General features: G+C 53.5%; 3 protein-coding genes across 17 annotated transcripts in view; 1 reads left to right on the top strand and 2 right to left on the bottom strand.

Annotated features, from left to right (window-relative positions):
* CTPS1 (CTP synthase 1) overlaps window positions 1–2624 on the top strand; it is a 31402-nt gene extending 28778 nt beyond the window's left edge. For 3 of the 4 annotated variants that reach the window (XM_061412336.1, XM_061412338.1, XM_061412337.1), the window contains exons 18-19: window positions 360–451; window positions 1741–2624. In XM_061412336.1, the coding sequence (XP_061268320.1) occupies window positions 360–444 (85 nt within the window). In that variant the 3' untranslated portion in view covers window positions 445–451; window positions 1741–2624. The remainder of the gene's footprint in view (window positions 1–359; window positions 452–1740) is intronic. The other variant, XM_061412335.1, reaches the window with a different exon arrangement.
* A 499-nt stretch (window positions 2625–3123) lies between these two features.
* SLFNL1 (schlafen like 1) lies at window positions 3124–13977 on the bottom strand. 2 transcript variants are annotated; one of them, XM_061412339.1, is made up of 4 exons: window positions 8107–13977; window positions 5986–6465; window positions 5720–5863; window positions 3124–5154 (listed from the first exon to the last, which is right to left on the bottom strand). In XM_061412339.1, exons 1-4 carry the CDS (start codon window positions 8491–8493, stop codon window positions 5023–5025), a joined length of 1143 nt encoding a protein of 380 aa, XP_061268323.1. In that variant the 5' UTR covers window positions 8494–13977; the 3' UTR covers window positions 3124–5022. The 2 variants fall into 2 exon arrangements, with proteins under 2 accessions (XP_061268323.1, XP_061268325.1); XM_061412341.1 differs by having other exon boundaries at window positions 5986–6462.
* Window positions 13978–14071: 94 nt separating this feature from the next.
* The window catches only part of SCMH1 (Scm polycomb group protein homolog 1), a 224371-nt gene continuing 212876 nt past the window's right edge, over window positions 14072–25566 (bottom strand). For 10 of the 11 annotated variants that reach the window (XM_061412328.1, XM_061412331.1, XM_061412333.1 and 7 more), the window contains 3 exons: window positions 21893–22087; window positions 16255–16385; window positions 14072–15236 (listed from right to left, as the gene is read on the bottom strand). In XM_061412328.1, coding sequence (XP_061268312.1) covers window positions 15111–15236; window positions 16255–16385; window positions 21893–22087 — 452 coding nt within the window. In that variant the 3' untranslated portion in view covers window positions 14072–15110. Of the gene's footprint in view, window positions 15237–16254; window positions 16386–16856; window positions 16872–17158; window positions 17169–20391; window positions 20422–21878; window positions 22088–25566 lie in introns of all 11 variants that reach the window. The other variant, XM_061412334.1, reaches the window with a different exon arrangement.

Below are 25566 nucleotides of genomic sequence, written 5' to 3'. Positions count from 1 at the left end.
CACCTGGGCTCCAGGATCCCGTCTCGGCCCTGTGGCCTGTGGAGAACTGTGTTTTTTTCACGGGGAGGTTGAGGGGTTGCCTCGGCCACAGCCCGGGGGGATTTCATGTGCCACTGCTGTGTTGGTTGGGAACAACCCTGTCTTGGTGGGTCCCTAACCATCATGACTGAGCTATAAAGCGAATGTATGTCTTTCATAACAAGAAGAAAATCCCTCTGCAGCTTTCTGCTAAATATATAATGTCTTTGATTTCTGCTGTGAGCAAGCATCCCTTTGTGGGTGCTGTGGTGGCTGCAGAATCAGGGAAGTAAAGCGAGTGTTTGGTGGAAGCTGATGAATAAACCATCTGAATTCTACAGGGACACCTACAGTGACAGAAGTGGAAGCAGCTCCCCTGACTCTGAAATCACTGAACTGAAGTTTCCTTCAATAAACCATGACTGATGGTAACATAAGTGATACTTTGAAACTTGTTTTCTTTTAAATGGTGGTGACACCAGAATCCTAAGAGCATCATGAAAGTTCAGTGTTGAAAGATTGTATCTGCCAGAGGATTTAAGTGGTCAGATCATGGTGGGCATCAAATGGGTGAGGACCCGGCCCCCCAGTTAGAGTACATCTACCCACCCTGCTCTGGGGACTCCACTGGGGTGACACCAGGCACAGGGCAATTGTTGTCTTGCTGATTGCTGCTTTCAGGTGCCAATCTGACCTAACCTGGGGGAACTGGATTCTTAGAGCCATGTTATTTCATGTAGCCATAAACTTGGAGATCTTGAAGGAGGTGACAGGTGTGACAACATGCTGTCATTTCTGCAGACCCTCAAGTTTTCACCAGAAAGTGCTTTAAAACCAATACATACAACACTTTTGTGTTGCTTGCTTATTCTGGAAGTCCATTAAAATCAGCAGTTATTGGACAAACTTGGAATGTTTGTCTTTTGTGACCAGTTGGAAAGTTTATAAAGTGTAGTAGCTGTGGGCAGCTGCCGAGAATTGTCTAAAATCCCATGAAGCTAACTGCGTGAACGCTCGGCAGAAATACCTGCTCAGAAGGGGGCTGGGGTGTCAGCCGGGCGTCTGGGGGGTCTAAAGGAGAACCAGGGGTGTGCGGGGGGTCCCACCACAGGGAAGCTGAGGTCCTGCCTCAGGCATGGGAAGGCGGCCTCCCCGAATCCTGCACACTTTGCCTTCCCCACCAGGGGACCTCTCCACTGGCAGTGTGGTCTCTTGGGCATGCGGTCGTGCTGAGCAGCCGCTTGGCCTGTGATGACCGTAGCCACGTGGGCAGGCGCGAGAAGGAGGTCCGAATTGGGGGTGGGGGTGGGGGGTAGTTGGTTGCCTTCTCTGCCAGGTGAGCATTTAGCACTCATGTATTCATTAATCTTTACCAGATAGTTACTGCCCTGGAAAGAAAGGAACCTTTGTTAATGGTACAGGGGCAGATACTTGGTCAGTTACATGGAGTTTCTGCCTGCCTCCCCAAGTGGAGATCCCCTGTGAGTGGCACCATGGGGAGACTGGCGCGGTGCAAAACGCTGCTTGTGTTGGGGCAGAGGTGGAGTCCATGTGCTTCTGTAGGAATCCCAAATTTAGCTTCTCATGATTCAAGTTAGGCTCCTAATACTGGTCCTCACTGAAAGCCAGGCAGTTTACCACAGCAGCTGACAGCAAATCCTCACTTTTCTATTTTAACATGCATCCTATAATTAATTGCTCAATTTTTTTTTTTTTTAACAGGGATAATTCTTGAAGAGAGCCTTTGGACTTCAGGAGTTTACAGCTTTGATTTTACACTCAGCTTTTGACACTTCCTTTAAATTATGTTTTTATTGAGACTATTTTATTCTGGGGGAAGGGATTCGGGGAGGCCGTGACTTGATGTCCTGCCGTGTGTCCCAGCTCCCGAGTGGCGTGCTGCTGGATGTCCCGCGCTCTCCTCTGCGGTCCTCGAGCCTCGAGTGAGAGGCAGGACGTCGGGGCCGAGCGGGTGAGGGCCGGGTGCCGGGGCAGCCCTTGGTCATGGAGCTTCTGTGGCCACCCTGCATCCTTGTGGCTTCGCGTGTGCAGCTGCTCTTTCCCCTGAGGCCGTTATACGAGGTGTGCCATACTGCCTAGTGGCCGTGGAGGGGCGAGTCGAGCTGTGCTCACGACCCGGTGCAGGAACCCATGGGCACCCCTTGCCACGAGGAAGAGGGAAACCAGAGACAGAGCGTCGGCTCCGTCCTGTGCTGGGGATTCTCTGTGGCAACCACGGCTCGGGTTTGCTCAGGACAGTCAGTTTGGCGTCACACGAGACAAGAACTGTCTCCCTGAAGTCTGAGTGTGTTGAATCCCTGTCCTCTGGCTGCGAGTCCCCTCTGGAATCACTCCTTGCATCAAGGGGTCACTTAACAATGAACAAAGGATCTTTTCGGGACACTCCCTCTAAACCTCTCTCTTATGTAGACAGCTTTGCTCAAGGGGACTGTCTCCTTCCAGAATGGTGTTACTCCGGTTGGAATGCAATATGAAAAGCTATTTTCTTAATGTGGTGTAACAACAGGGGAGCTGCGTGCCAGTTATATCCTGGCTGGACTCGGTGTATACTCTAACTTAAGAAATAAATAACTCAGAGCAAGAGACACACCTTGTCTGTCATGCTGTTCATGTCACGGCCAGATGGGAGCCGTTGGAGCATGATGCCGGCTCGCGTGTGACCCCTGAACTCTCTCGGTGCCAGGCTCTCCCCCCAGGGAGCAGCCTGAGGTGGGGGATCTGATAGTTTTGTTTAGAAACTAAGAGAGGAGCCTAATAGGAACCAGAATTTCCCCAGAAGGTTTCAAATTTAGGTTCTTAGCATATAGAGATTCAAGTATTTATGAAGGAGGCCAGTCCCTCTGCTGGGTGTAGACCAGAAGCAGCCTGCCTGCCTCATCCACCCTGGCCTTCTGAGTGTGGGTCATCGTCCTTTGGATTCTCCTCCAAAGTGAAATTCGAGACCCTGAATCCGTGCTCCTCACGGCAGGATGGTGACGCTGGGACCACCCACCCACCCGCCCTCTGGCTGCCGAGCACACTTGCTTGTGAGCTGGCTCCTCTGCAGTGTGTGAGGCCGAGGCCCAGGGCTCAGCCTGGTTGACGTTTGAGAAGCTGGGGGTTGGGAGAAAAATGTTTCCCACCATTTGGCCCGGTTCCTCCATCAGGAGGACCGAGGAAGGAAGCAGGCTCCCTCTTGTCTTCCACCCACTAGTCCAAAGCCACCATCAGGGCGGAGGCCTAGAAGCCTGTGTGGGAGCACCGCCCTCTGACCCAGGCCAACCCAGCTGCCTCTGTCAGTCTGCGAGTCTCACGGCCTCTTCACTTACGGAGGACAACATACTGGTTTGGGAACTCAATGTGGCTGACTTGGTGAATTCCAACCTCTCCTCCCGACTGTCTGCAGTCATTTTTATAAAAGCTGGTCCCCAAACTGAAGGCTCTGATGCCTCTTGGTGACAGCAGCTCCCTCCCAACAGTGAGGACACAGTTGGTGGGCAGTTTGCAAAACCTCGCGGGGTCAGCTGTGCCCCCGCTGCTTTGAGTGGGCCTCCACCGGCCAGTTAAGTGCTGGCTGCTTACACAACCTAGAAACAGGACCCCCAGAATGACTTTCCGGGGCCTGCCAAGCCCCACTAGCCTTTCACCCCAGCTGTGCAGACAGGATGGTACCAGGGCCGAGGGCTGTAGTGGAGATGGCACAGGAGGGTTGCCTTCAAGCCTGGCATGGGCCGCCCAGTGCCCAGAACTTCTTGGGGAGGGAGCTGGGCCCACTCCCTGTCCCCACTCCCTGTCCTCCTCTTCATCCCTGGTGATCTGGGCAGGGTCTGCCTTCGTGGAGCAACCCTGAGGGCCGTGGTGCTTTGCTCTTGATGTGATGGAAGACGTTGAACCTAAGCATGGCATGATCAGACATTGGCTTTGCAGAGTCCCCGGCTCTGCTGGTAGAGATGCAGGGGAAACAGCCAGAGCAGGAATCCTCTCTGGTGGCTGGAGGGTGCATGGAGTAGAAGTCAGACGTCTCTTTCCTGTGCACGTGCTGGAGAGAATCAGGGCCCCAGCTGCCCTGTCTGTCGTCCTTTAGATTTGCCTTAAGGTATCTGGTCTTCAGGGTTTCCCTGGCAGCTCAGCTGGTAAAGAATCTGCCTGCAATGCAGGAGACCTGGGTTTTATCCCTGAGCTGGGAAGATCCCCTGGAGGAGGGCATGGCAACCCACCCCAGTATTCTTGCCTGGAGAATCCCCACGGACAGAGGAGCCTGGCAGAAGCCCTACAGTCCATGGGGTCACAGAGTCAGACACGACTGAGCAACTAAACACAGCACCCGGTCTTCAAGCTGAGTGTCTGGACCCCAACCATCCAGGCTCCTTCCCTCACAGCTCTCTGTAGGGGAGGAGCCCAGGGCTGGCTCAGTCTTTTGGACAGAGGTGGGTTGGACATGGGACTCAAGACCAAGTTGCATCCAATCAGACAAATGTTCTAGAAGGAACCATTCTGGCCTGGGTGCATGTAATTTATTAAAGAGCATTTAGTCCCAAATCCCAGCAAGCCAGGGGAGGGGCTGCAGGGTGGTCTGTCAGCTCTGTAACTGCAGTTAGCCATGTGCCATCTGCAGAGGGGCTTTCCCAAGACGAATCCTTTTCTGGCCCTGCTTAGCTGTTGGGAGTTCAGGGACCCCAGCCTGAGCTACAGGAGCCCTTCAGGGAGAAGGACAGTCCCTGCCAGCTCTGCCCAGGAGCGCACTGGCCCAGTTCTTTCTGAAAGTAAGGCCCCTTGGGGTGGGATTTGGGGGGAGGGCTCATGCTAAGAGCAGTTTCTTAGCTACACAGCCCAGGGTCTGCTCAGGACTGACACTACGTGGGGACCAGCCTCTATGCACGGTGTCGTAGGAGCCAGGAAGTGCAGTGTTCCTGTCCACCTCTGAGCAGCCCAGACTGGTTTTATTGGGGGGAACCTGGGGTCAAGCAGGAAAGCCCCGCATGTTCCAGCGGGGGCACTAGGCCCTCACAAGACGCAGCAGGTGCAGGAGACGGGCCTGTGCTGCTGCTGCTGCTGCAGTTGCTGCTGGAGCTGTTCCTTTTCGGCTGTCAGCGCCTGCAGCCTCTCCTCCAGCTTGCTCAGCTCGGCCATCCACTTCTGAGGGGACATGGGAGAAGCCAGGTCTGAGCTGATGAGGGCTGAGACCCGGGGCTGAACTGATGGGAGGGAGGCGAGGCCCAGAGAGCCTGGAGGTGGCGGGGGGTGCCTGCTCCAGGCCACTGGGCACCATCCTGGGCCTGGTCGGTGGAGAAGCCAGGTCCCTGGACCAAGCAGCCCTGGGGTCTTGGGCAAAGTCCTGCCAGCCTCCCAGACCCTGGGTGACTCGCCCTCCGCAGCCTCTCGCCCTGTCCTTCTGTCAGCCCTCGCCCTCTTCTGTTTTTGTGTCACCTGATGTTCCCCTCTTGAGAAAGCTTTTCTCTGGGGCTGGGTCCAGCACTCACTCAGAGCTTAAGGACCTCCCCCAAGTGCAGTACACAGTTCTTGGGTTTGTCTTAAAGCTTTGACACTGTTCTCCCTGCTCCTCCAGTTACACTGCAGAGGAATCTGGGATGCAGCGGGCTTATCGCTCCCCGTGGGAGCACCGGTGGGAAACCCGACCCCAGGCCTGCCTGGTGAATGGCTGAGGGGCCCCCTCCCCACCCAGCCGGCCTGGGCCACCCACCTGCCTGCACCACTCCTGGATGGCGCTGACGGACAGCGGGCCCTGGATGCTCCCATCCCGCCGCAGGAACACCTCCCCCTGGTCGGTCTCATAGAGCTGCGGCTCGGCCTGGACCTTGGGAGCCTGCACGCTCAGGCGGATCACCTTGGGAAGGGCAACGGCAGCTCTGTGGGCGCCGCACCGCGGACAGCGTGCGACGCCCCCAGCCCCGCCCCGGCGTCGGCCCTGCCTCGTTGGCTGCCGGGCAGCCTGGGGGCAGGGCTCACCTTGAGGAGGGTGTCGGTGGTGGAGGTGCTGACCACGGGGATAAAGGTGAGCCTGTAGGCGTCGGGGAAGACCTGGGGCTTGAAGCCCTGCAGGACGGAGTCCACCAGCAGGCGCACGCGGTCCTCGTCGCGGTGGCTGCAGCGCACACCCTGCACCAGGCCGCTGTCCTCCACGCCCACCAGCAGGCTGCCGCCCTCGCTGTTGAGGAAGGCGCACACGTAGCGCCGCAGGTGGTGCTTGAAGGCCTGGCTCAGGTACTCGCCGCCGCCGCGCTTGAACTCCACGTTGCGCGTCTCGTTGCCCAGGAAGGCGCCTTGGAAGAGGCGCTCCTGGCCCAGAATGCCCTGGTCCGTGATGGCGCTGTCTGAGCGCGTGCCGCTGGGCCAGCTGGGGGAGACTCCTTGCGGGCCCAGTGCCCGGGTAGGAAGGGGTCGGGCCGGCCTGGCTCGCGGGGGGCTGGGGCCAGTGTCCTCTTCCTGCTGGAGTAGAGGTGGGGGCAAGTGCAGGGTGTATGCTCCTGCTAAGAGTTGGGAGCCAACCCGGAGGGACAGGCGGCCAGAACCCCCACCTCCCTCCTCACCCCGCCCTCGGGGCCCAGCCCACACAGGGCATCCTGATGCCTCTCCCGGGCGGAGGGGCCTAATTCTGCCCACCCTGCTGGGGTCCATGTGGGAAACCCTGTGGGTCGAGGGTTTGTAGCAGCCAGTGCCTCCGCCCTCTTCCCAGGTGAACCATGGGAGGCTTGTGGGGAGGAGCTCTCCTTTCCATTTGGAGCTGGGACACCTGCAGCCGCTCTCTGCCCTCTTGGGTTTTGCGTTGGCCTTGGAGACACAGGGTTGGATCATTCTGGAAGATGCCTCAGCGCCCTGAGGTCCCCTGTGACCCAGCTGCAGGTCTCTGAATTGAGAGGGCCTCCCAAAGATCACACCCTCTTCCTAGTCTCCCTGAAAACCTGGCTGATAGGGCCTGAGTCTCTCCCACCCCTGGGCCTTCCTGAGTCCCTTTCGTGGTTTCTGCTGTGTGTGAGGGCTCCGGGAGCAGCCTGCTCAGGACCGCTGTCCTGATCTGGGTCTCACCGACCGACTCCCTACCTCCAGGCTCTCCTCATTCTCTTGCTGACCCCAGATATAAGTCCCGCAGTCACTCTGTCCTGATAAACCCTTCCCTGGTTCCCTGCTGCCTTCCAGCCTTCAAAAGCGGCTTCCAGGGCTGGGAGCTTAGTGCAGGCTGGGGTGTGGTGATGAGAGCCACTCCCAGCCCTACCAGCAGCTCCCAGAGAAGACAAGCTTAGCAGAGACTCGAGAGAAGCCTCAATGTCATATAAACATGCCATCAGGCCACAGGTCTTGAAATGTAAGCCCATTTAGCTCTGCAACAGTTTAAATGTCATGGAGCCTTCATCCAGAAGGAAATTCAGTTCAAGGATTCAAAATTCATTTCAAGAAGGACAATTCAAGACCACCAGCCTACCACCTCAAAAGTGAGTTGACTGTTCCCTCCTCCCCCACAAAAGCCCACTTTTTCTGGCACTGCTGTGGTCTCACAGCCCTGCCCGCCGGCTTGATTTTGTCAGTCCCCACCCTGGGCAGCCACCAACCACCCTGCAAATGCTGCCACACCCGGGCCCCTGGTATGCACCCCATCCCTCTGCTAGGGATGTCCTTCCACTGAGTTGGTCCCATTGCCTAAGCCCCAGCCTGGGTTTCATTCCCTGGGGAATCTGTCCTCAGAGATCAGTGAGGTCAAGCCCTGCTCTCTGCTGCGCTGCCCCCCGGAGCAGGTTGTCTGTCAACTGAGTGGATGAGCTCGGCCAAGGAGAAGGTCAGGACCCCTGTATATGCTTGGGCCTGGCCTGGCCGGACCCACCTGCTGGCTGTAGATAGGCGCAGGGAGGGTCTGATACTCAGGCTTTCACCTGCTTCCAGGCTGGAGGCAAGCTCCAAGGGTCAGTGTCCCTCTGGGACCTTGGTTATTTGAGTAGCAGCCCCAAATTTGCCAATTTGTCCCCAATTCCTTGAAGACACCCCTCACGCCCACCAAGCAAGGCCATCCATACCCAGGCCTCTCCCGAGGGAGGCTCTGGGGCTGGCGGGCCCCCTGCTGGGGGAAGCCTGGCTTACCTCTCGGCGGTTTGAAAGCTCCCGGCCCTCACCCAGCACTGGCTCCTTCCCGCGGGCCACCAGTTCCTTGATGATCTGGTGCTGCCCCCAGGCCCTGTGCAGGCGCCAGGGCAGGGAGGCCAGGGTGTCTTCGGGGGTGGCCACCTGCACCAGCGCGTAGGCCTGGCGTGGCCGCCGGACGACCTCGATGTGCTCTCGAGCCACCGGCAGTTCGAGCCGCTCCAGGGCGTCTCTCAGCAGGCAGCTGAGGACTGGCACCGAGAACTGGGGGTTCAGGTGGCCCACGTAGAGAATGTGCCTGCTGGGAGCTGCCTTGGCACCTAAGTCCTCAGGCGGGGGCTCTTCTGGGGGGAGCTCCCGCAGGGGCTGCCTGCCTGGGGGCTCCATGGCGGGGGTCAGGGGTGCGCCTGTGTTTTGGTGGTCTCTTCCTGTGAGTCTCTGGAGGGGCCTCCCCTGGAGGGGCTTCTAGGATTCCTCACCGCGGGCTGCTCCTCCCAGGGCCCTGGGCTCTCAGCCTGGCCCAGGGCCTCCCAGGGGACTCGGGGAGGCCGAGGCTCTGGGGAGGTTCACAGATTGACAGGGGCTGAGGAGGGCCAGAGAGAGAGAGGGTGGGCAGAGGGCCAGCAGGAAGGGCCCTGCCACCCACCCAAGGCCTAGGACAGGGAGGAGGGGAGTCAGAGCTGAGCCAGCGAACAGAGCATGTGCGCCTGCCGGTCCATTTCCACAGAAGGGAAGACTGAGGCGATACGACCCAAGAGGGGCAGAGGCAGAACTCAGGTCTCTGAGGGGCCCCCATATCCTGTCATTGGCCCCAGCGGGCCTGTCTTCCCTCAGGAAGCCCCAGGCTGGGGCGTTAACCCAGGGCTCTGAGGATTAGTCACGGACCCCTTGGGCTTCTTGCCTGCTCTGAAGCTGGTGTGAGCCCAGCAGAGGCTCTGAAGGGGTCAGGCTGGGTCAGAGGGTTTAGAGAGAGGTTCTTATGCTTTGGGTACACTGATGGAAGCTGTGGCCCCTCACAGGACAACAGCGTTTACATATATACATATAATTTGAGGTTTGTCTAGACCAAATCCTCTGGTTTGGGTCCAGGGAGCAGAAGCGAGGAAGGGTCAGAGCTGGGCCCTTGGGTACGTCCCCCACCACCTCTCACTAGGCCAGGGACCTTGCTCCTGAGCTGTGCACACACCAGCCCCTCCACTCACCCACACACACCCAGCCTCCAGTCTCTGTGGCAGGTATGGCTGGCCTGCATCTTTTCAGATTGGATCCTTAAGGCAGTCAGGGTCTGGGGGCCACCACTGCTGGAGTGGGGATGTTCAAGGCAAACGGGAATAGGGGGAAGTGGAAGGCCTATGACCCTCATGTCCTGATGGTTCCTGGGGGAGCATGGGAGGTGCCAGCCCTCAGCTCCCACAGACCCCTGACCCCTGGCCAGCAGCTCCCCAGGGCACATAGGGGCTTGGCTCAGGAAGGGGAGCCAGGGCCGTGGGAAGTGGGCGGGGCCTGTGCAGCCACCTCTGTGAGCTCAGGAGAGTCGACAATGCCTCCAGCAGGTAGGCTGTGAAGAGGGTCAGGAACACTTCTCCCTGACGCCCCACCCCCATGTAGACAGACGTCCCCTGCAGCTTGGTGCAGGGCTCCTTCCGGACAGCTCCTAGAATCCAGGGGCTGAAGACACACTTCCTCCCCCTGCCAGGCCTCTCCAGGCCCGTGTGCCCACACTGGGCCTCACCTCCCACCTCAGTCACCAATCCCAGGCTCCCTGAGTGGGGATCAGAATGCAGTTGGTTCCAGCGCTGCAGAGATGGTTCCTGTCCTGAAGAGCCCTGAGAAATAGGTCAAGCATTGCCATCTCTTTTGAAGGACAGGGTTGTCACCTGCTATTCGACAGGTACCAAGATTCAGGTGGTACACGGTCTTTATTAATGCAGACGCCTGTTCTTGGGTGGGTGGGGGCTGTGATGGTGCTTTTCACTACGCAGATGTAGGCAGCACTTTCCCACTGCCTCTGCAAGCTCCAATGGGGCGCGGGGCGGAGGGTGGTGTCCAAGGGCAGGTGCAAAGGGTGACCTCCTCTTCTGAGCAGCCCGTTCTGAAGATGCTAATGAATTTTTGTTTCCCTGAGGGACTGAGGCAGAAGCTTAGGTGGGGAACCTGAGCGACTGTGGTGTGGGGGCAAGGAAGAGGCCCCAGGCCCTGAGAGGTGGTACTGTGAGGCTCTGGGGAGGGACTCTGCAGCCAGTGCTGCCTGGTCTCTGCATCCATGCCAAGAGTTACGGGGTAACAGCTCTAAGCTCTCTGGGGTCCTCCTCTTCAGGCCTTTCTAGACTCTGCCATCATGAGCTGTTCTCACAGAAAGTGTACAAGGGGGGCTGTGGCTGATTTAGGCTGCTAAGCCATGTTGAGTTAGGCAGAGACCGACAGCGGGCCAGGAGAGGTGCCCTGACAGATGAGACATGTACCAGAGACATGTACCAGGGTCCTCACTATCAACCAGCTGTTTGGCATGAAATTTCCCAAATGGATTTGAGTGCCAAATCTTTCCCCATTCTTACTGGAAATCTCTTTCAATGATTGTATTACGTATTTCCCTGGGCTCTGTTAACCTTCTGTGAGTTGAACATCAGTTCCATCTTTTTTTGGCTGGGGGGATAAAAACTGTCTTTCATTGTAAGCACTAAATACATTTTCAAAATGATATTTTAAATACTGAAATGCACTGCAGTCTAACTGGGTTATTTACAGCACCCCAGGCTTTTGTAGGACCTAGGTGGTGGCGGACGTGAGTTCAGTGTTGTGGAACAAGCAGCTCCCTTCAGTCGTCTTACTGGATGTCTGTGACCTTACTGACAACCCTCCTTGGCACTGGAGGTAAAAGACTTCTTGAATTTAAAGAATGTGAGGTGGGCCCAAAGATGAGGGGCAGAGGGAGGCTGTAGATAGGGCTCTTCTCACGTTATCTGGAGAGTGTCCACTGGGTGGCGCCCGTGGCTGGGATCCCTGACACCACAGAAAGCATGGGTGTCTAGCAAGCTGCCTAGGAACCCCTAGGTTCCTAGGGGAAGGGTGTGGGCGGGGACTGAGCTCAGCCTTATGCTGGAGAGGACAGGATGCCAGGAGAGCACACTCTGGGACTCAGGGGAGGGCGGGGTGTAGATAGAGGCAGCCTTCACCCTTTGGCCCCAGGAACACTCCAGTCTGCCTTGACTCCTCCCTTGCGTACCAGCGGCTGGGGGATTCCTGCCCACCCTCTGACAGGGTCGGCCCACAGCCCAAAGGTATCTCGGGCCCGGTGCCTATACCCTGGGACCTACTGGCCGCTGGCCCCTGGAACCATCCTCAGTGGCTTTGGTTGTTGCAGGCCAAGCACAAATACATAATTCTCTCACTTGGCCTGCAGGTTTCCAGCTGTGGAGCTTCCCTGATGAGATGGGGGGACTTGGGCCCTTAAGTTAAAGGAGACTGCAAAAAGCAGAGGGACGACAAGGGGAGGAGAGAGTGTCTGGAGTCCCTCAAGCAGAATGATTTCCATGCTTTCAGCCTTGGTTGTAAAGATGAGCAGCAAGTCACCTGTGCTTCTTCTGAGGAGGGGTCATGGCATTGGGCATGAGGGCAGAGACAGTGTGTCTACTGGGCCCACCAGTGCCACAGGCCAGAGAAGGGCCTCAGGTTGTTCCACAAAACACCAAAGAGGAGTGGTGTGGACACTTCCGCTCAGGACTAATGGCCGGGACAAGAGAGACAGCGCAGAGCCCAGGGACACAGGCCATGATGTGGCTGGCAGGTGGGGAGTGGTCACAGGGGAGGGGGGACAGGACATAGAGGTTCTCAAAGGATTCAGCCCTAAGTGGAGCCTGGACTTTCTCTCCTAAAGGGCCTGGGTTTTTCTCTCCTCATGCTCCTTAGCACCAGAGTCAGCGTCTCTCCTTGTCATGGCGATGAGGGTGGGCACGGGAAGCTGCTCTCGGGAGGCCTCTGTGCTCAGTCCTGCTTTCCCACGTGCCTTCCCCCTCCGTGGGTGGCTGCCCTGTCGGGGTCAACGGTGTGGCCTCACCTGCCAGAGACCCCGTCAGCTTCTTTGGATGACTCTGGGTCACTATTAGAAAGCTTGGCTTTGTGAAATAGTTTCAAAAGTTTAGGCTGGGTTTTTTGCTTTTTGTTTCTCATAAACGACATTCAATTCAATTCAATCCTGCCCAGGGGCTAGGGCAGCATGAGTAAAAGGGTAACAAATCCTCTCTTCTGTAGAATTTGGTTACCTTTCTGGTTCTGTTCCCTTGGAAACCAGATAAAAATGGAGTGTCAACCATTTCAAAGAAACAGTGCTTACAGTAGAACTGCCCCCGATTGTCAGTCACCTGGTCTAGGAGTGCAGTGCATGGACTGAACGCATCCCTTCCTGTGGGGCTTCCTAAGGGCAGGGCTCAGTCGGCACGTCCTGCCCAGACCTGGAAGCTCTGCTGCTGGCAGTAGGGAGTTACTGGCTGCCCTGGGGTGTGATACTTCTAGTCCAAGGTGAACCCCACTTCTCCCTGGTATGTCTTATCCCCTTAAACCTGAGCTGCAACCTGGGTAATAGAGGATAGTCCTGGGTGACTGTGGGCTCTGTAATGACTACCCCACTGAAAAGGCCTGCTTCTTACTGCCCTGCTGGCAGCATTTGCGGTCTGACAGGAGCCTGTATAGTCCGCATGGTGAGCGGGATCTAAGACAAAAGCCACCTGTTGGGTGTTGCAGGCAGTATGATGTCTCACACCCCTCATTAGCTATGGAATTTGGGGCAGCTAACTTCACCTCTCTAAGCTTCAGTTTCCTCATCTTTAACATGGGGGAACATGGTGGCTATCTCTGAGATGTACCGAGGTTTAAGAGAGCTAATGTATATAAACAACTTAGCATAAGAAGTCCTTAAATAGTGTTCCCTGATGACCTGACAAGGGGCAGGGTGAGGTGGGAACCACTTTGCTCCACAAGCCAAGACTGGCAGCATGTTTGGCCTGCCTGTGTATGTTGGTATTACTCTCATATTTAGAAGTTCATCATCAGGGCCCAGGAAGGCCCTCTTTGGGAATACCCTGAATGAACTGCAAAGCCCACTGGACACAGGTCCGGGAATCTGTGGAAAATGGGCTTATTCTGGTTCAGCAGCCCTGACCCCGACTGCTGCAGGGGGGCCCAAGGTTATACTCTCAGAGTGGCCAAGTGGAAAAGACCATGTTGCGACCAACCAGTCACTGGTGAGGGCAGGTAGGATCCTCAGAGGTCTCCTCATCTAACCCCCTAGAGCCAATCGGGCCCAAAGATGGGAAAGGACCCACCCAAAGCATCACAATAAATAGCTGCACTGGCTGGGACCTCGGCCTTGGAGTCAAATTACTTGGCTTTAAAGGCCTCCTCTGGCAGTTTCTGCCTGCATGATCAGAGCTTCAGTTTCCTCATCTATAGTGGGTCTGCTGTGAAGGTCACCTGGGGGCATCTGATTCGCACAGAGCAGCGTGTGGGGTGCAGTGGTGTGTCATTCTAACCAGGTCATGCTGCGCTGCGGCCCCTTCATACACAGGCAGGGGCTGGACTGGACTTCCTGGCCCCTGGATGGCACAAGGGGCGCCCTGCATCTCCTCACCCTGCCACGGAGGGTTGCTGCAGCTGCTGGCCCTAACGCTGTCCCTTCTGCTCGGGCTTCCTAGGGCTGCCGTGCTCGCTGCTGTCTGCTGCACCAGGGCAAAGCCCTTTGAGGGCAGAGCATGGACTGCACACTGGCTCCCCAGGGGCTACGCAAGGCTGGGCCTCAGCGGGCCTCTGGCAGACAGCCTGTTCTTTAGGGACTGCTGGAGTCACAAGAACTCAGGGGGCATCCTGTCCAAGTTTCCTCATAAATAAAAACGAGGAGCTACGACAAAGGCAAGGGGAATGACCTGCCCTTTGGAGGCATACTGATTTGTCTGCTGACTGATTGCAAAGACACTGGCATCTATATTGTTTTTTATTTATAAACAAATTGACATAAAATAAGTCCAGATGGCAGCAGGGGCAGCTGAACTGCTGACTTGCTTACAAAAGAAGCCTGCGGACAGTGGAGTGGGTGCAACCAGACTCCAGCCTAGAGACCATCCTCTCCCATCCATCTTAGGGCCTTCTTGGCTTAAAACATTGGGCCCAACCTTCTTTGGCAGCAATTCTGGCCAGGGCAAGGAGCTGTGGCAGGGCAGTGCAGGGCAGGAACGCCTGTTCCCACAGATGAGGCTGGGGCTGCAGAGGGCCCAGCGGAGGGAGAGATGGGAGATGACAGGGACCCTCTCCTCCCTGTGCTGAATGATGTGGTCAAGGCTTGGTAGGTCTGTCCATCCCAAGGAGAAAGTGCCTGGGTAATGTCCTCTGAGAAGGGGCCACAGCTCTCTGGAGAGGGCCTGTGTGGGGCCAGGGCAGTGTGGTCGCCCTCCTCCTGAAACCAGTGTCTGGAGCAAGAGGGGTATGACTGGAGGGCTTGCCCAAGTGCCAGAAACAATAAATTAATAAGAAAAGATCTTTTTTTAAAAAAGGTAGAGGTTTGCACCATGAGTTTGGGATCTGTGGATCTCGTGAGGAGAAGGCAGGAGCTATGGGAGCCACACCACCAGGCCCAGCAGCTGGTGAGGGAACTGGGCGTGAGTGTCGCTTCAGAGCTTCATCTTTCGAGACCTCATCAGGTCAGCTCCTTCCTCCATCACCTGGAAGGTGTTCAGTCTAAACTCCTGGAGGGAGGCCACCCAGGCTTGTGAAATAAATACACGGGACCTCAGAGCCAAGATGGGGCTGAGGGGAAGAGCAGTGCCTGGGCCGCACACCCCGCTCCTCGGTCCTTCATGGAAGGACATCTCATGGCAGGAGGGGGCAGTGGAGGCTCCACACAGCCTCCTGGAGTCCTGAGGTGGCCTTGGACCCCGCTGAGGTGCCCGATGGCCCTCCTTTCTGGGAGAAGAGCCCCCTCTGCCGGACCCTCGGCTGTCCAGGCTTCACTGCCCTGCTCAGAACTTGCCCTGCTTCAGCCGGTCAATGTGGTAGCAGAGCTTGAGGGCAGGCCCCAGCTTCAGACCCATGTACTTCATCATCGTGTCACTTCGCAGCAGGAGCAGGGCCTTGCCATCGATCTCCTGGAGGGAGGAGGGGGGTGCCATCAGAGGCCTGGTCCACCCAGGTTCTCACCAAAGACCATCCGGGGAGGTACCAGCCACATGGAGCCCTGTGAACCTGCTGTGACACTGAAGCCTACGTGTTCCATCCACCTTCTGTCTCTAACCACCCCTCTCCAGCGTCACCACTGAACCCCCCAGGTTAAGCTCTTCATGCATATTTGTAGGAATCTCCTTTCTCTTGGGCAGCCGTCCCAAACCTCTGAGATCAAGCTCAATCCCAACTCTTCCCAGGAAGCCTCCCCAGTCAGTGTCCTTGTCACTCATCACAGACTATTTCTGTATTGACCCTCAAGGGCTATTTGGAAAGTCACCTTCCTTCCTGGGCAGCAGGAGCCCTCCTCATGAGCCACACACAAAGCAAGCACTCAGTGAGCAGCTGTGAGACCCGCAGGACTGATCTAAGAGCACTCTCCAGCCCACCTGGCATGAAGAAGTAGATGACCCGTGAAAGCAGCGGAGCTCTTCTGAGTACCCAGGGTGCAGAACAGCACCAAGCAGCAGGGGCTACTGGGAACCAGGTTTGAGCCCCAAATCAGGAGTTTGGTCATTGCAGGGGGGTCCTTGGCAGTCCCTGGCCACAGGGCCAAATGGTCACTTGACAAGATGCTGGGGCTCACAGCAGATAAAGTAGAGAATGGGGTTCTGATGAGGTTGGAGAACTGGGAGCCACACAACAAGGGACTCTCTAACCTGGCCTTGGCCTTAGACCACGGCAGGTAGAGAGGAGAGCAGTGCTCCTAGAAGAGGAGAGTCCTGTCCTGGGACCCAGCAGGAGTGTGGCTGAGTCAGGTCCAACACTAAAGGAGTGTGCAGTGCCCAGTGAAGGCCATTTGGGGCCAAGACTCTGTCACTAAGTTTGTATGGTATCATCTGTGCTCAGTTTCAAGGGACTTGGAACAAATATGTAGCTTGTGCCCTTTAAGAGTCTAAGCAAGACACCTGGTAGATATAGGAGAGGTCAGGCAGGGACACCTACATGTTTGCGAAAGAGGTCAGCATGGGGTCCAAACTGGGGATCAGCTTCCCGGACAAACTGCATCACATCCTCAACCGTCCACGAGGAGGGGTCCCGGCCACTCAGTCGAGAGGCATCCCGGCGGTCCGACCCTGCAGGACAGAAGGACACCTGCCGTAACGGGCGGGGACTGGGCTGTAACTCGCCTGCACTCTCCACAGCCTGTCCCAGGGGCCCTGTGTGACCACTGGGCTTAGAGCAGTGCCAGAGCAGAGGAATCAGAGGTGACTGAGGGCGAGCCGGGTTTCTCCACAAAGGGAATGAGGACCTGAGACGCTTCTTCACTCAAATCTTAAGTGTAGGTCTGATTCTGGAAATGGTCAGAAGGAATTTTACACTGAGGTTGTGACTGAGCCTGGACCTGAGTCAAGGGTAGTGATGAGGTGAGAGTATTATCTGTGTTGGGGTAGAGGGAGGGGCTGGTAGGTGAGGCTGCTTTTGCCTTGGCTCTGGGGACCATTTCTAGAGATACCTCAGGAGCTGGGTAAGATTAGAGCTAAGACCTTGGGGCCCAGGGAGAAAAAAAAATGGCAGATAATAATAACCTGTGTCTCTTCCAAGGCCTGGAGAATAGTTGACTTCATTATAGCCAAATACTTGGAGGCAGAATACAGCTTTGCCTTGGCTGCCAGGAATCTCAATGTTAATTTAGTGCTCTGCTTAGAGCTTTTATTTCAGTCTTGGCCATTTCCCCAGTGGGATCTGAGCTCTCTGTACGGTCATCACCTGCATGACTCTCTGGCAGGCTTCATCCCCTCTGCCTGGAATGTGCCCCCTTCTTGCCCTTCAGTTTCTCCTTTCCTTCTGGCAGACTCTAACTTAACTAAACAAGAGCTGGCTTCAAGGATCAGCTCCTTTATGAAACTTTTCCAGGTCTCATCCTGAAAAAATTGGTCTCCTAAAAGCATTTCACGTATCTCTTGGTTACAGCTCAATCTTTATACACTTTTCCCCATCACATCACTCTAATAATCTCTTCTCCATAAAGCAGTCAAAACAACTTTTAAAAAGTAATTGGATCATGTCAATCAATACAACAGCTTCAAAATGCATACCTGAAATAAGACTGAACCCTTTACCATGGTCTAGAAGGTACCCCATCATCTGGCCCTTTCTGCTTCATCTCTCCCTTCCCCCCACCCTTTTTTTTTTTTTCCCCCCACCCTTTACTCACCAAGCTCCAGACACACTGGCTTTCTGCCTCCTGAATAAGCTATGCTTTTATGCTTTGATCCAGACACACAATTTCCGCTGTCTAAAATGTTCTTTTCCTCACATCTTTGCATACCTGATGCCTTCTCAACATTTGGGTTTCATCTCAAATGCTGATTCCTCTGAGAGGCCTTCCTTGACATCCAAATAAAAGTACTCTATTCCCCACACATCACTCTTTATCTGATTACTCTAGTTCACCCCCACCAGCCTAAAACAATCACAACCTAAAAACAGTCTCACGCATTTATGTTTATCACCTGTCTTCTGTTCTCTGTTAATCCTTCTGATACTGTGATTATTAATAAGAAACATACATATCTGTGTTCATTCTCTTTTCTGGCACAGCACTTAAAGTCCTGGGAATCTCCTAAGAGGTCAGTGTCATTTGCTATTCCAGGCCTCATCCAGGTGATGAGGCAGAAAGGGCCAGAGGGTGGGGTACCTTCTGGAGCATGTTAAGAGGTCAGAGTGTTGTTTGCTATTCATAACAAGTCCCTGTCAGTCACATCTGAATATGCTAATGAGGTACTTCTGGAAAGTCCTAAGGATGGGGCTGTTTGTCAGGGGAACCAATCAGGTGACTAGAAGTTTTGGACCTTTCAGTCCTGCCCTCTCCAATCTTTAAGGAAGGGAGAGGGGCTAGAGATTCAGTTCAATCACCAATGATCAATGACTTAACAAATCTTGCTGACATAATGAAGCCTCCATAAAAACCCCAAGGACAGGGCTTCAGGAGACTGTGGGCTGGAAGGAATCATGGAAGCCAGTCAGAGACACAGGTAACAACCTGGACTTTGAATTGGCATCTGAAGTTGGGGGGTGGTCAGTCTTGTGGGACTGAACCCTCATCCTGTGGGCTCTGACACTTCCTCCAGGGAGTTAGTGTCATAACAGGGTTAAACTGCGGGATGCCCAGCTGGAATGGTGGACTTGCTTGGTGTGTGGAGACCTGTACTTCTGGCGGGGGAAGTGAAGCAGTGCTGAACAGAGTGCTGAGCGTAGGGAGACACACAGGAGGAGAGAGTTTTCCTTTCACAGCACACAAGAGTGCCTGCTCTGCCAGAGACCACGATCAAATATGTCTGCTAAATGAATGAATGATCATATGTAATAGTTCCATGTATATTTTTCTGTCTCCCCCACCAGACTAGGTCTGTCTTGAGGCTGAGGTGACTTAAGTCTCAAGGCAGGGACTCTACCTCAGAGCTCCTTACATGGCTCCATCTGGGGCCTTGTTGGGCTTGGGGTTGGGAAGCAGTATCCTGGGCTTCTCTGTCTCAGCCTTCCTTAGAATGCCCTCTGCTCCTGCAGGCCTTGCTAATGGATTCTTCTTATTCTTCCACACCTAATCTGTCCCTGGGCTGGGGGAGGCCACAGTGGGTGTGGAGATGGCTTTCTCCTGTCTCCCCATTGCTGCTTTTAGACCATCCTCCAACGGAAGCTAGTGTTCTTCAGAGGCCAAACATGTACTGAGCACCTGCTTTTCCTGATCACATACATTTTCAAATCTCTGGGTTTCTGCTCTTTGTTAAGTGAAGACTTTTGGGGATTTAACTCACTAACTTCCGGTTCCACCTAATTGCTGCCATAATCCTCTGAGGAAATCCATCCAACTGCCTTGCTTTCAGTGATTTCATTGCTATTCTACTTCAAATACCCACTACCAACATCACTGTCTAGTTCTTGGATCACTTGGAACAAATCCACTTCATAATTTTAAACACCCACCTCTCTGACTCCAACCGCCCACCTTTCCAACTCTCTTGGGACGTACGTCCACTATGACCATTATATCACAAAGACCTTTAGCACATCAGACTTACAGTCTCCCCATCCTTCAGGCGTCTCTCAGCCCTGCTTCTATCCCCGCTGTCCGGAGGCAGTGCTGATGATCTAAAGCACACCTCCTCCAGCTCCACTGATTACATGCTCCCCACCCGCTCTTGTCCTGTTAGCTCAATGTAAAATCTTAACTCTCAAACTGTCTTTTCTCACCCACATCTAGGTTTCTAAGAACCACAGAAGAAAACCGAAGGCCTTGCAAACTGGTCTCCAAGCTCCAAACATTGCAAGACCTTTGCTGTTTCTGCAAACCATCCCCTCTTCCTTGACCTATTTCTCCTGTATTCTTTATGGCTCATCCCATCTCCCAGCACTCCTGAGCCCCTCCCTGCTCAGCCCTCTCTCTATTCACTCATGGCCACAGTCTTCTTCCAGTCTCAGAGAGAAAGGTTTGCCTTCTTCTGTCATAAGACTGACCCTTAATCCTTCCCAACACCTCCAAGGCCTTCATTTCTCCTCTTTCCTATATTCTTAATTTCTTCTTCATGGAAGGCTCAGGCTGTCTGCTGACAAACATGCCCAGCATGCACCCACTCTGGAAGACCTTCGTCACCTCCTTCTTTTCCTCATCAAACTCTCCTTGATATGCCTACCCACAGCAAACCTCCCTCACTAGCCTCCAGCACCACTGAAGCTGCTCTTACTAAGATCAGCAATTACCTTCTAATCACCACTTCCAGTAGGTATTTCTCAGTCCTTATTTTACTGAACCTTTTTGGGTTATACTCTTCGTCTCTGTACCCCTGGCCACCACAATATCAAATTCTTCTGCCTCCCTCACATCTGAGTGCTCCTCCGTCCCCTGTAGGATCCTCTCCCTGCTCCCTCCTCCTCAACTTTGTTGGTCCCTAGAACTCCTTCTTTGGTCAACTGTTCTTTTTATTCTACACAAAATTCTGGGAGGTGGGTGTCATTTTACTCTATAGCTTCAACTTCTATCTGCTAACTCCTAAATATGTAACTTCAGCTCAGTCCTCTTCCCTGAGGATCAGACCTGCATAGCCACTTCCTGCTGGGCATCACCTAGACAGACCCATGGGCTCCTTCCCCTTCTCTTCTATGGTTGGTTCCCTCTCTCAGAGAATGGCACCATCCAGTCAATCACCCCTTCTAGAAACCTGGGCAACATTCCCACTCCTTCCTCCTAACCCTTAAATCTGACTATATTTACCTCATGAAGAGTTTTCACATCTATTCTCTCTTCTACAAACCTACCACTGCCCTAATCTAGGCCTTTATCATTTTGGGTGTGGCCCATTCTAGTAACCTCCTAAGTGGTCTCTCTAGTCTTGTCCTTCATCAAATCCATCCTCAACACAGTAGTCAGTGACCTATTTCAAACACAAACCTATTTAGGTCTTGCCTCTAGTAAAAGTCTCCAGAGCTTCTCATTAGTTACAAGATCAACCCCAAACTCTTTTTTTTTTTTTTTTTTTCTTTTGGTAGTGGTGGTGACGACGGCGGCGGTGGCGGTGGTGGGGCCGGCGCTGCCGGCCTCGCGCCCAGTCACCGGCCCACGGCCTCCGCAGCTACCTCGGTCGGGCCTCCTCCCCTCCCGCCCGTGACCTCCGCCTCAGGGGAGCGCGCCCATGGCCCTCGCGCCCCAATCCCGTGCGGGAGGACAGAGCGAGCCGCGGCGGACGCCTCGTCGTCCCTTTCCCCGCAGCAGCCCGTGCCCCGGCAGCGTCCTGCCTTCGGTCCGCCGCCCTTCCGTCCCCACCCCCGGCGCTCTCCGCCCCAGCCCCACCACCGAGCCGCCTTCCCCGGCTCCTCCACTAGGTGTGGCGGAGGCGGCGGCCAACCCCAAACTCTTTAACATGGCATTTAAGGTCCTCTATGGTACAACCACTGACCCTTCCAGGATTTTCTCTTTGAAGCCCCAGAATTACCCTTTGTTTTTCAGTAATACCAAACTACATATACTCGCTGGTACAATCTGTGTTAGTTCTCATCCCTCTGCCCTTGACCATGCTGCACGCTCTTCCCTGGAGAGCTCTCCCCCACCTACCACAACCCCTGATACATTCACACAGTCAACTTTAAAACCTCAGACACTTTCTCAAGGAAGCTTACCCTGGATAACAAGCTTGCGTGAGGTGTTCCTTCTTTCAGTTTTCATACAACTCATCTCTGCAGCCACACTCTGGATGTTATTTTACTATTATCTATTTAAGTGTTTGTCTCTCCTACAAGACTTTGAACTCCTTATGGACAAGAAATGATTGATTTTTGTGTCCCCCTGACAAACACAGATGGTGTTCACATAAATGGCTCATGAATGAATGAAGGACTCCTTCCCTGTCCCTTTGGCTCTGAGTCATTGGTGTTTGGTCCCTGCTGTTCTCAAGCTAATCCCAGAGCTTCAGCTGCTCTCCAGGTGCCTAGTCAGGCTTAATGGGGCCAGGCCCCAGTCTGATCTCTCTAGGTGGGGAAGGGTGGGGCAGCGCAACACAGTTAAGTCCTTTCTGGCTTCCCAAAGTTCAGGAAGGAAAGAAGAAAAGAATGAGAGAGGGCAGGAGAGCCAGAACTCTGAAAAGCTTACCCCTGGAGCAGAGCCTGCGCACAGCTGAGGCAGTGCTCAGCGGGAGACCACAGGATGGAAGCAGAGGCCGGTACCCTGGATTTCGAAGATTTGGGGAAGTGCTGACAAGATTGGTGGGATTCAAGGTAGAGTCCATTGAGTCTGAGTGTGGCTCCAAAGACCGGGCCAGACTATTTCCCAGGGCAAAGGTCTCACCTGGAAAACAGTAAAACCAGAGTTAGAACAGGGACTAGTCTGGAAGAACTGCAAGGGCACTGGCTCCCAAGAGCCTATTTGGGTGGAGTAAGAGGCAGCTCTGGGCTGGGCCGCAGGAGGCCTGTGCACCAGCCCTGGCTCTGGCTCTCACTAGGTGGCCTTAGTCAAGCCCAGCACCACCCTCTGGACTTGGATCTCCTTAGAGACTCTTCCCTTTGGACTAGATGGTCTCTGAGTTTTCTTCTGGTCTGGATGTGTTAGGCTCTTTCTGATAGAACCTTAAAAAAAAAAGCAAAGAAGAAAGCTCTTCTGAGAAGAGTCTGTCCTAACACACAAGATGCTAGAGTAGGGGATAAAGTGCTGAAGAAGAGATACATTTGCTTACATGAGGGCACTTTAGAAGTGGACCCTCTCAGACAGCAGGACATCTCAGAAATGCTTCCTGATGCCTGGCTCAAGGCTTGTCTGCAAAGGACCTGCTCTTATGCTCCCTCCCTTCTTTCACATTTGCCTCGTTTTATGGAAATAGTCCAAGGAAGCTGTGGTTGTACTGTAGTGAGAACATGGGCACAGAGCCCAGAATTTGGGTCAGAATTTGACTCTGCTACTTAGCAGGCAAAGTGCTTTCCTCAGAACCTTAGTCTCCTCATCTATAACATGGGAGCCCCCTTTCTTCCAAAGGGCTTGTGAACGTCAAAAGAGAATGGCTATGAAAACCTTTGTAAAGGGGTCCTCACCCTGACATTTCTACACCCCGGTCATGGCCCAACCCCAGGCAGCAGCCCCTAATCACTGGACTACAAAACCAGAAACAGACTCCCTCCTGTAGTTGGCTTCTGCTCATATCAAGTCAGAACTGGCCACCGCATTCTCTGTTTATGGGAGATGTCTTGGGTGCTGGACCACATCACACTGTCCTTGGTGGCTTTTCTTAAACACTGAGTATTAAGATAATGCTTGAAATTCATTTCGGGCCTCTGATGAACACTTAATTCAAAGAAATTGCCGGGGCACAGACTAAGACCTCTTCGGCGAGATGGTTTAGGATTTCAGGACTACTTTCTAATTCTCACTTAAAATTGCTTGGTAAACTATGGGATAACAGTCAAATCTGGCCTGAGACAGCTATTCATCCATATGAAATTTGGAAATTTAACTGATGAAGCCCTTTCCTCAAAATGGTCCTGAAGAGAGAAGTCTCTGAGCTTCCAGAATACCTAAACCATATCCTACCCCATTTCTGCAGGTGAGGTTTCAGATTCCTGTTTTTCAGGAAAGATGCTTATAGCAATGTCCCACTTTGAGACACACACAGGAGTCCAATATAAGAAATAGGATGCCTGGGTTCCATCTCTCAGCTCCTGACTTTCACTATGTATATGAGTCAAGGTAACTCGTTTGTCTTTTCTGAGTACTAGTCTCTTCATCTGTAAAATGGGGAAAACTCACCCTCTGTTATGCTTAGAACATTAACTGAGAAAACAGAATGGGATGGCTGTTACAACAGTAGGGAGTTGCATTTTATTCTTCATTCAGAGTTACAGTGGTACACCGAAGTTCTCTGTAGTAGCTCAAGAAAAGATGAACTCTACTTTCTGTATTTATCGGCATGGTGGTAATCTCACCTTTCTAGTACTCCTTTTACTCAGCTAAGACTGGGTTAGTACCACTGACTTCACATGAGCTAACAGATGTGAATAATAATTATGATGACAATGCCAGGGGCTCACCAGATGCTGATGCAAAATCAGTTAAGTGTCTCTAGTCTTGGCAATGCTAAGAATGCTAACTGAAATCTGGATTCTGAGTTGAGGGGTCTGGAAATCTGGACTGGTGGCACCTGGACTAGGCAGGGTCATTAAATCTTAACCTAATGAGATGAAGAAAAATGAAGCATAGTGCCCAAGGCTCTGGGAGGTTCTAGTCTGCTTAAGGCTGATCAAATGAGGCCCAGGCTGCCTTCAGTAGAGGAATGCCAGGGCAGAAGACTGCAATGCTTTCCAACTGTGCTCCACAGAGCCCTGCAGTACACCCAGCTCCTGGGTGGAGTCTGGGCCTCATCCCAGCGTCTATCAAAACAACTTTGGTTTTGACTTTTTTAGACCAGAGTTTCATATAATCTTACCTTTGCAAAAAGAGATCAATTTATTCCCATGAAGGGGAAAACATGCTTCTGAGCATTGAGTCCTTGAATCTCAGAAGCAGAGGTTCTCAGATGACTCTAGAGATGCTTCAGTATTCATATCTAGCCCAGTAGATTAGTGTGCTCATCTGACTCGCTGATGATACACTGCTCAAGTCCACTTTACAATCAGTTTTATTGTTGGACATTTTTGATTCATTACCAAATGCCTTCCTTTTTGAGCTGAGATCTGCCTTATTGTAACTCTGGCCCCCATTCTACTATCTGCCTTTCAAAAGAACCAATCTGCTGTTGGTCCCACTAAGGGCTTGGAAGGGAGGAGGTATGGGATGGAAGGGACAGAGCAAACAGAGGGTTCCCCCAAACTGAGAGTGGGCCCCTGAAAACAGCAGCAGGCTGAGGCCTGGCGTGAAAGAGGCCAGTCAGATATTTGCTATAACATCTGATAAACACTGTAACAAAAATGCTTCCTTTCCTTTGTGGTAATCATCCTTCTTTCCACCCTCAAACCTCAGTATTAGTCTATTACACGTAACAGCCTTGTGTTAGTTCTTCCTCAGGGAAATGAAGGATGAGGCGCTGGGTCACATGGTGGGGTCAAACCATTAGCTCCAGGAACTGACAGGGGGCTGGGGAGGGGGCGGTGGGGGATAATGGATTAAGCTCTGACTCAGAAGCAGAAATTCTGAGTGAGAAGTACAAACTGCTGTGAGGAAAATATAATCCCAGCCTGGGTTATGTGGGATGGGGATGTTCATCCAATTGTATTTAGATTTTGGTATCAAAGGAAAGGACAAGCCCCAAATCTAGGAGGCTTCACAGAGTTCAGAAGCCTCCAACTGGTTTCCCTGCCTACCTCTTGCTCCACTCCAGCCTGTTCTCGCACACAGTAAGTATCCTGAGTGAGCTTTCAAAAACACAAGTCGGATTATGTTCCTTCCATATCACAGTCATGGCTTTAAATACTCTGATGGGTCCTCACGGCTCAACGAGGTAACGTCCGTAAGCTGGTCATTAGGCCTTGTCTGCCTAGGCATTTGCTGCCACTACGGCCTCACCACTCACACCCTTCTTTTCTACTCTGTGTTTCAGCAGCACATTCAGAGGAACATTCAATTCCTCTGAGACAAGTCAGGCTTCCTCTTGCCCCTCACAGTCTCACATCTCAGTCAACAAGAACATTCTTTATCATTCCCCTCCTCCATTTCTTTGGATCTGTGGCATCTTTACCTCATTATCCTACTCCTTCAGGTCCAAGCTTATATATCATTTCTTCTGAAAAGTCTTCCCTGACACACCTGGTTTGAACTTTTGAACTCTGAACCTGTTCCATTAA

This window comes from Bos javanicus, chromosome 3 (assembly GCF_032452875.1).
Source record: "Bos javanicus breed banteng chromosome 3, ARS-OSU_banteng_1.0, whole genome shotgun sequence".
Classification (NCBI taxonomy): Eukaryota; Metazoa; Chordata; class Mammalia; order Artiodactyla; family Bovidae; genus Bos; species Bos javanicus.
This window is presented reverse-complemented; position numbering and strand designations above follow the sequence as displayed.

Bases quoted from the DNA above. Each gene is read 5' to 3' on its own strand.
- SLFNL1 (XM_061412339.1), bottom strand. From the start codon at position 8,493: ATGGAGCCCCCAGGCAGGCAGCCCCTGCGGGAGCTCCCCCCAGAAGAG. The intron at 6,466-8,106 runs GTAAGCCAGGCT...CCTCTACTCCAG, and splicing joins AGCTTTCAAACCGCCGAGAG to CAGGAAGAGGACACTGGCCC. The intron at 5,864-5,985 runs GTGAGCCCTGCC...GCCCTTCCCAAG, and splicing joins CCACCGACACCCTCCTCAAG to GTGATCCGCCTGAGCGTGCA.